Source organism: Mus pahari, chromosome 13, assembly GCF_900095145.1.
Source record: "Mus pahari chromosome 13, PAHARI_EIJ_v1.1, whole genome shotgun sequence".
NCBI lineage: Eukaryota > Metazoa > Chordata > Mammalia > Rodentia > Muridae > Mus > Mus pahari.
In genome coordinates, this window is record NC_034602.1 from 56,404,165 (window position 1) to 56,411,213 (window position 7,049).

Here is a 7,049-nt window from a genome sequence, read left to right on the forward strand (position 1 = left end):
GCAACACTAATATTGTCCGAATTCAAGGTTTGTAACTCGAAAAACCAAAAAAAAAAAAAAAAAAAAACAAAAAAACAAAACAAAACAAAACAAACCTCCAGTTCCAAGGAGTCTGATGCCATAGATCAGAAAACACTCATATACATAAAAATAAGTAAACATACAAAATGCTTAATACAAATGGGAAGGCACACAGAAGTTCTTTAGACGTATTCTGCGCTAGCAAGGTGGCTCGGGGGATGAGGGCGCCCACCACTAAGCCTGCCATGGCTCAGCCCCCAGGACTCACACTGTGGGATGACAGAACAGATAGACACCCCAGAGTTTCTTCTGACCTAAACACACACAGAGAAAAAGATAGATAGATGGAATCAATGTTGTGAAAAGTGCTGAGATGGCTGGGTGGGTGAAGGGCTTGCTGCAAAGCTGCCCACCTGAGTCTGAAGTCCAGGACCCACATGGAAGGAGAGGTCAGCACTCTTAAGTGGTGGTGACCTCTGACCTCTGCACACGTACACACCCCACATCCTTCAAATAAATATATGAACATAAAACATATGTAAATTGAAGAATCTTTCCAGTTNATACATGAGATTTTATTGGTTTTCTTTGCTTAAAGGAAAAAAATTTTGAATTGTAATAGAAATNAAAAAATCAAAATAAAGGTAACAAACATTTCTTGACTCCTAGGTGCAGATGTAACAAGNAGCTACAGAAGCTAAGAAACAGAATGAAATAGACCATACTGCTGATTTTCTTCTCAGGTTAATTTTTTTTAAAAAAGAAAGCACTGCTAAACTTAGGCAGGGAAAGAAATGCAGAGTGAGCTCTTGGGAAAAACAAAAAACAATTAAGACCTCTAATGACATAATCCCATTAAAACAAAAGGCCAGAGAACTTTAACCAGCCCATGCTAGCACAGTGATTTTATGGCTTCAAAGTCCCACTGAATGATGAGCAGACAAACACATAGGAGAGCGAGACTGCCTTTCCCCTGTATGATTAAAGTGCAGTCTGGACAATTTGTAATGCTGAAAAGGTCTACGTTTCATTTTTAGTTTACAAAAACTGACTTTTAAACCAACATGATTGTTTTCCATCCATTCAGTAACTGAGAGGACAATAATATAAAAATATGTAAAAANTATTCTAGACTCATAATTATTGGATATGCTAACACCCATATAGCTAGTATAAATTCGATGATTACAAAAATATTTTTGTTTCCTTAAAAACATGTAGTTCATTTACCATTTAGTATCAGACAGACACTGGCTCCCCTGAAGTACCAAATTATCACAGGTAAAAGGGCAATGTCTAGACTTTGGGTTTCTTGTTGGGTGGATCCTGAAGGCTAAATTTTGGAATTTCACCAGGAGTGTACGGAATTCTCTTGGAAGATACCTTTTTGCCAATTGTTTCAATCTGAAGAGAGAGAGAGAAAATAGAACTACTAACCACAGCACATGTATGTAAGAGCTCTCTATACTACAGAGACGGAGAAGATGAAGAGAAACTCTTCAAGTTCTCTGAGCTGCCGAGATCTTTGTCTCCTTTATCTTTTGATGTTTCTAGAATCAAGTGCCAGCCCACTCTGCTGGCTTGATTTTGTTGGGGTTTACAGACAGGTCTTGCTATGAGTGCTGGCTTCTAACTCACAGAACCTCCTGCTTCTGCCTCCCAAGTGCTAGAGTTACAGGGGTGCACCAACACCTGCAATTATCAAGTTAAAAAAAAGACACAAGCACCCCACCTTTTATGTATCCGGGTAGACACATGTACGCCTGTACACCAGAGGGGCTCAGACAGTTGTGAGCTGCCATATCTTTTTTTTTTTTTTTTTTTTTTTTTTGGTAACAGGTTTTCTCTAGCTGTCCTGGAACTCACTATGTAGATCACACATACATACATACATACATACGATACATACATACGTGTGGGTGTTTTGCCTATATGTGCACATACTAGGAACTGAAGTCAGGGCCTTCTGAAGAGCGGTGAGTGCTCTTAAAGTCCGAGCCACCTCGCCAGCCCACACCACCCCTTACCAGTATATCTTCTTTCTAGTAGAGGTAAACATACTTCTCTATTTCTATATCTCATTTGAATTAAAAATTCTTTCATTCTGACTCACACTACAAAGGATGCCTGCTTTATTTATAGTAGTCTATTTTCTTACCGAGTGACTTACACACTCTCCCTTATTTAGGGTTCCCATTTCCTATTTTATTTTTGAGGCAGGGTATGAAGTCTGGGCAGGCCTGGATCTACCTATGCAGCAGAAGATGACCATGAACTCCTGGTCACCCTGCTTCCTCCTCCCAAGTGCAAAATCTTACTGGGGGGAGTTAAATTTTCTAAGAACTCAGGATCATTTATTTTTATATGCCTATATGTGCACATATGTATGTACACTATATATGTGGCTGGTATCCTGGGAGACCAGAAGAGGACCCCTGATTACCCAGAACTGGGGTTAGAAATGGCTGTGATTTACCATGTGGGTGCTGGAAGGGTTCTGTGCAAGAGCTGAGCCATTTTTCCAGACATTTAGTTAGTTCGTTAGTTAGTTGTGACAGGTTTTCTCTGGCTGTCTTGGAACTCACTATGTAGACCAGGCTGGCCTAAAACTCAGGGATCTGTCTGTCTCTGCCTCCCAAGTGCTGGGATTAAAGGTATGCACCCAGCTAAAATATTTTAAATATTTATCTGTCTACATTTGTCTTGGAAATAACATTTAAAAGATAACACTCGAGAGTTTAAGTCACAACCCAGGAACAGCAGTCCTGTTGCTCACTTGCTCGCTAAGGAGAGTAAGATGGATGAGTTTCCACGGAGTTAACAGTTGCCAGCTGACTCTGCTGGGACCTAGTAGCTCACAAATGGCAGAGAAAAGGCCCTTTAGCAAGTGAGTGAGAGGTTAAAGAAACCAGATCCAATCTTTGTGGTGAGCAGATAAGGCCTTCCCAGTGCTGCTAAGTCAGTGCTAAGGCCATGCAGGAGCTCAACTTGGCGCCACGCTGGCGGCCCTCCTCCACCTGTTCCTCATCTTCCCTAAATGACTCTGCCGGGAGCCTCCACACCACATCCACAGGGCTCCAGGAGGCGGCAAGTAACAGCTCCTTAGTACTCGCAGAACCCTGGTGCAGCAGAGACAGGTGGGGCACACAGATGCACTGCTCTGGGCCTGTTCTGTCAGCTCTCTCTCCCAAGCTCCACATGAATGAGTGTGAATGGGGAGAGGGCTCCTAAGGCCCACATCGTTCCCTGAGTCTTCTCAGTCTGAAAGGTAAGGAGCCACACCAGGCCACGAGCCTGGGTACCCGGCGCGGAGGATGACGACAGTGTTGCTGCTAGGTGAAGCAGTTCCTCAGTGGCCACCCACAATCAAACCCCACCTCTCACCCAGGCTTCACTGGGGTATGAAGCTCAGCTGTGCATAGCAAGAGTGCACCATGGAACCACAGTGGGTCTTCTTACTTGACCTTTACGGTATGGGGTGAGATAGGGCACACGTTGTTTCCGTGTGATAGGCACCTGATACCCTTCTACTGCCAAGTAAAGGAAACCAACCTTAGGTTACGGACAGACAGACAGACAGTCCAGGCTTTGCAGAGGACAGGCCTCTTGTCCTGGTTATCGTACTGTCCTACTGCTAACTTAGAAAATGGGACGCTTTGAACCCCATCAATGGGTTTACAGATCGTCCCGGTGGGCACTGAGGTGGCTCAGAGGGTAAAGGAACTTGCTGTACAAGCCCGAAGCCCTATGACTCTACAAAGCTGTCCCCTGATCTCCACACGTGCCCCCACCAGAAGTCATGCATGCATACACACGCACAATAATAAGTAAAATAAAATAACGATGACCAGACCAAACCAACCAAATGAAACAGCCAGCCCAGAATACTGATTACCTGGAAGCCAATGGTCTGGAGTTCACTGTGGAGCCCATCCAGGACCCGCCGACCATCAAAGATAAAGGCTGGCTTCAGCATTTTTTTATGAATCCGTTCATAATCCAGTTCCTGTGTGGACGTGCAAGGGACTAATTAGAACACACATGTAGACACACACCCAACTAGTGTCTGAACTGGAACGCCCCTAGAATTTTCCTCCATGTGATCGGAGAAGTCACCTTAAACATGTCCCACTCAGTGCAGATAACGAGGGCATGGGCGCCATCACACGCTTCATATGGGTCCTTGGAAATGGTCACCAGTCTGGACACTATAAAAACAGCAACGACCAAAAGAGATGAGATGCAAACGAGGCACCGGAAGTTACGTGTTTTAACACTGTAGAAGGAGTGTCTGACAGTGAATGAATGGGAAGTGGGAACCGGGAGCACCCCCAAACTTCCTTCACAAGTATTTCCCGGGATCTCTGTGGATACCACTGCGCTATATCCCTGGCTCCTGCAAAACCTACCAGATTAAAGCACAGCTGATGATGTCAGCTCAAAGCTGAGAACACAGTAGCTAAGAGTTAATTTTAGAGAAACAAGGCAAAGCACTGGCAAGAAGTGACAGCAAAACAGCTACTAAATAAAGGGTTCAAAGACAAGCCAGCTGTGTGGGTTCCACCCAAAGGCTTTGTGGGAGAGTCCTACCTTGGTCATCCGCTGAGACTCCTGGATGAGAAAGGTCCACTACTATTTGTTCCCTGGGTACTTTTGGATCATATATGTGGAGGTGTGCACCCTCATCCATCAGGTACTTGCTAATGTAGATACTGGAGGATTCTCTGAAGGACAAACAAATCAGTGCTGTTTGAAAGGCATATTCTAATAACAGGGAATTTAAGATACGGGTAGGTTCAAGTTCTAACTGGAGAGGATACAGATGCTTCTTAATTCTGTCACACACCACACACACACACACACACACACACACACACACCAGTGCTCACACAGAGAAAAAGGAGACACACAGGTCCTCTTCTGCTTATTGTGACACCATACTGACAGCCCTCTCCTGGCATCTTTATATGAAATACTATAGAAAACATGTATACACATGTGTATACATACATGTGCTTCCATTCATTTCTGCCAACTGAAAGATAAGGATAAGATGAAAAGTTCCATACCCTCAAAGGGTTTGATATAGGGTTGTTTATTCTGTTTTTATTTGTGTGTGTGTGCGTGTGTGTGTGTGTGTGTATGTGCGTGTGTATACATGTGTGTGCAGTGCATGCCACGGTGCCCAGTGGTGATCAGAGAACAACTTGCAGGGACTGATTCTTTTCTTTCCACCATGTTGAATCCCATGAGGCTTAGAAGCAAGTGCTATATGCACTTCTGGCCCTGACATGTTTTCAAGCGAGCCAGTGAGATAATTAGCAGGACAAAGTGGACCCCACTATGGAAGGAGAGAAATGACCACTCCACCTTGTTCTCTGCCTGCCACACGCAGACCCTGTGCACTCGTGCGCACACTCCACACCACACCATCCTGGCTTGCCTGGAACTTGCTATGTAGACCAGGCTGGACCCCAACTCACAGAGATCTGCTTGTCTCTACCTCTACCTCCCAAGATTGATACTGTATTTGGTAAATATCAGAAAAATTAACAAACAACCCCCCCCACACACACACAAGCATGCACACATATTTTTCTAAATGTTTTAAAAAACAGGTACCTGGTATCACCAGTATCCTTTTTGAATGCAAACCCCAAGATAGCTATCTTCTTATCGGTCACTGTNTTAAACAGGCTGTCTATGATCCGTGATGCAAACCTCCTCCTCTGGTAGTCATTCATGTCGATGACCTGAAAGTCGATGTGTAATTGACAGTATTAGCTTACAGAAGTGTATCTAGGACATACGTGTGGTTTTATAATAAACTCTACTATACAAATAAATATACAGCTTACATATCAATGACAAAGTTTACCTAACACTGTTATTTAGATTTAAATCTAAAAATTAGAAATCCACCAATTGCCAGATATGGTGGAATGTATCTTTAATCCTAGCATTGGGAAGGCAGGCAGAATTCTGAGTTCTAGGCTAGCCTGATCTAGAGAGCAAGTTACAGGACAGTTATGGGTATACAGAGAAACCCTGTCTTTCGAAAAACAAAATGAACAAATAAATAACATAATAATAAAACACACCGATTCCTTTCCTTAGAGACCTCCTGAAATGTCCACTTTCTTTTACTTGATCTGCTGTGAGTGAAGCTGGGGTGGATGAGAAGATGGGCTTGAGTTCTGAAGGCATCTGAGACCAGCCACAAGACCAGCCTACAGAAGGCATCCCCACAGGCAGCTCCTTAACCGCTCATGTGCTCAACTCATCATTCACCAAAGCTCACTCTGAGAAGAAAATGGCCAAGAACAAGGGGGAGCTACTTCTGCCCAAACCATGACACCACAAGCACTGGGCAAGCTTTCACCCAAACATCCTAGGGGTGACAGTCTGAGAGCTTCTGACGCGAGGCTGAGTTGCAGATGAAGTAAACACGGGAAAGAAGCTTTTTCAAAAACTCCCAGAGACCATCTCAAGTCTCCGGAGCCGGAAAAGGAGCACAGAAAGTGCTAGAAAATCTGGACTTCATCTGCATCATTTGCATAATGAATAGCAAGATACAGCCACCTGCTGGGCTGATTGAAATACATAAGAAGCGAACCATCTCTACAGACTTGTTGATAGCCATTGCTGAAGTCTGGAAGATTATAACTCAGAGAAAACCATTTGGAAAAGGTGCATAACCTGGCAGGTACCTTAGGCAAATTGCGTCATTTCTCAGAGCCTCTTCTCATCTAGAACTGGGGGATACTATTAGTGATGAGGACTAAATGCTACTCTGCATACGAAGTGCTCCCAAAGAGTACGCAGAATAAGCAAGCACTACAAGCTGGGCGGGGCTCCTGCTTTAGCCCTATGAAACTGAAAGGATCCATAGATGCAAACTACTGGAAAATACTACAGTGCTGGTAGAAAAGCATGGTCCAGTCGGGCGTGGTGGCACACGCCTTTAATCCCAGCACTTGGGAGGCAGAGGCAGGCGGATTTCTGAGTTCGAGGCCAGCCTGGTCTAC

At 44.2% G+C, this 7,049-nt stretch overlaps 1 protein-coding gene across 1 annotated transcript in view; it reads right to left on the reverse strand.

Moving 5' to 3' along the window:
- Nucleotides 1-574: 574 nt before the first annotated feature.
- Nucleotides 575-7,049, reverse strand: part of Ugdh (UDP-glucose 6-dehydrogenase) — a 23,458-nt gene continuing 16,983 nt past the window's right edge. Inside the window, exons 8-12 of the mRNA XM_021210408.2 lie at nucleotides 5,644-5,774; nucleotides 4,612-4,745; nucleotides 4,138-4,229; nucleotides 3,917-4,027; nucleotides 575-1,425 (exon numbers count right to left, since the gene is read on the reverse strand). Of these exons, the coding sequence (XP_021066067.1) occupies nucleotides 1,318-1,425; nucleotides 3,917-4,027; nucleotides 4,138-4,229; nucleotides 4,612-4,745; nucleotides 5,644-5,774 (576 nt within the window). The 3' untranslated portion in view covers nucleotides 575-1,317. The remainder of the gene's footprint in view (nucleotides 1,426-3,916; nucleotides 4,028-4,137; nucleotides 4,230-4,611; nucleotides 4,746-5,643; nucleotides 5,775-7,049) is intronic.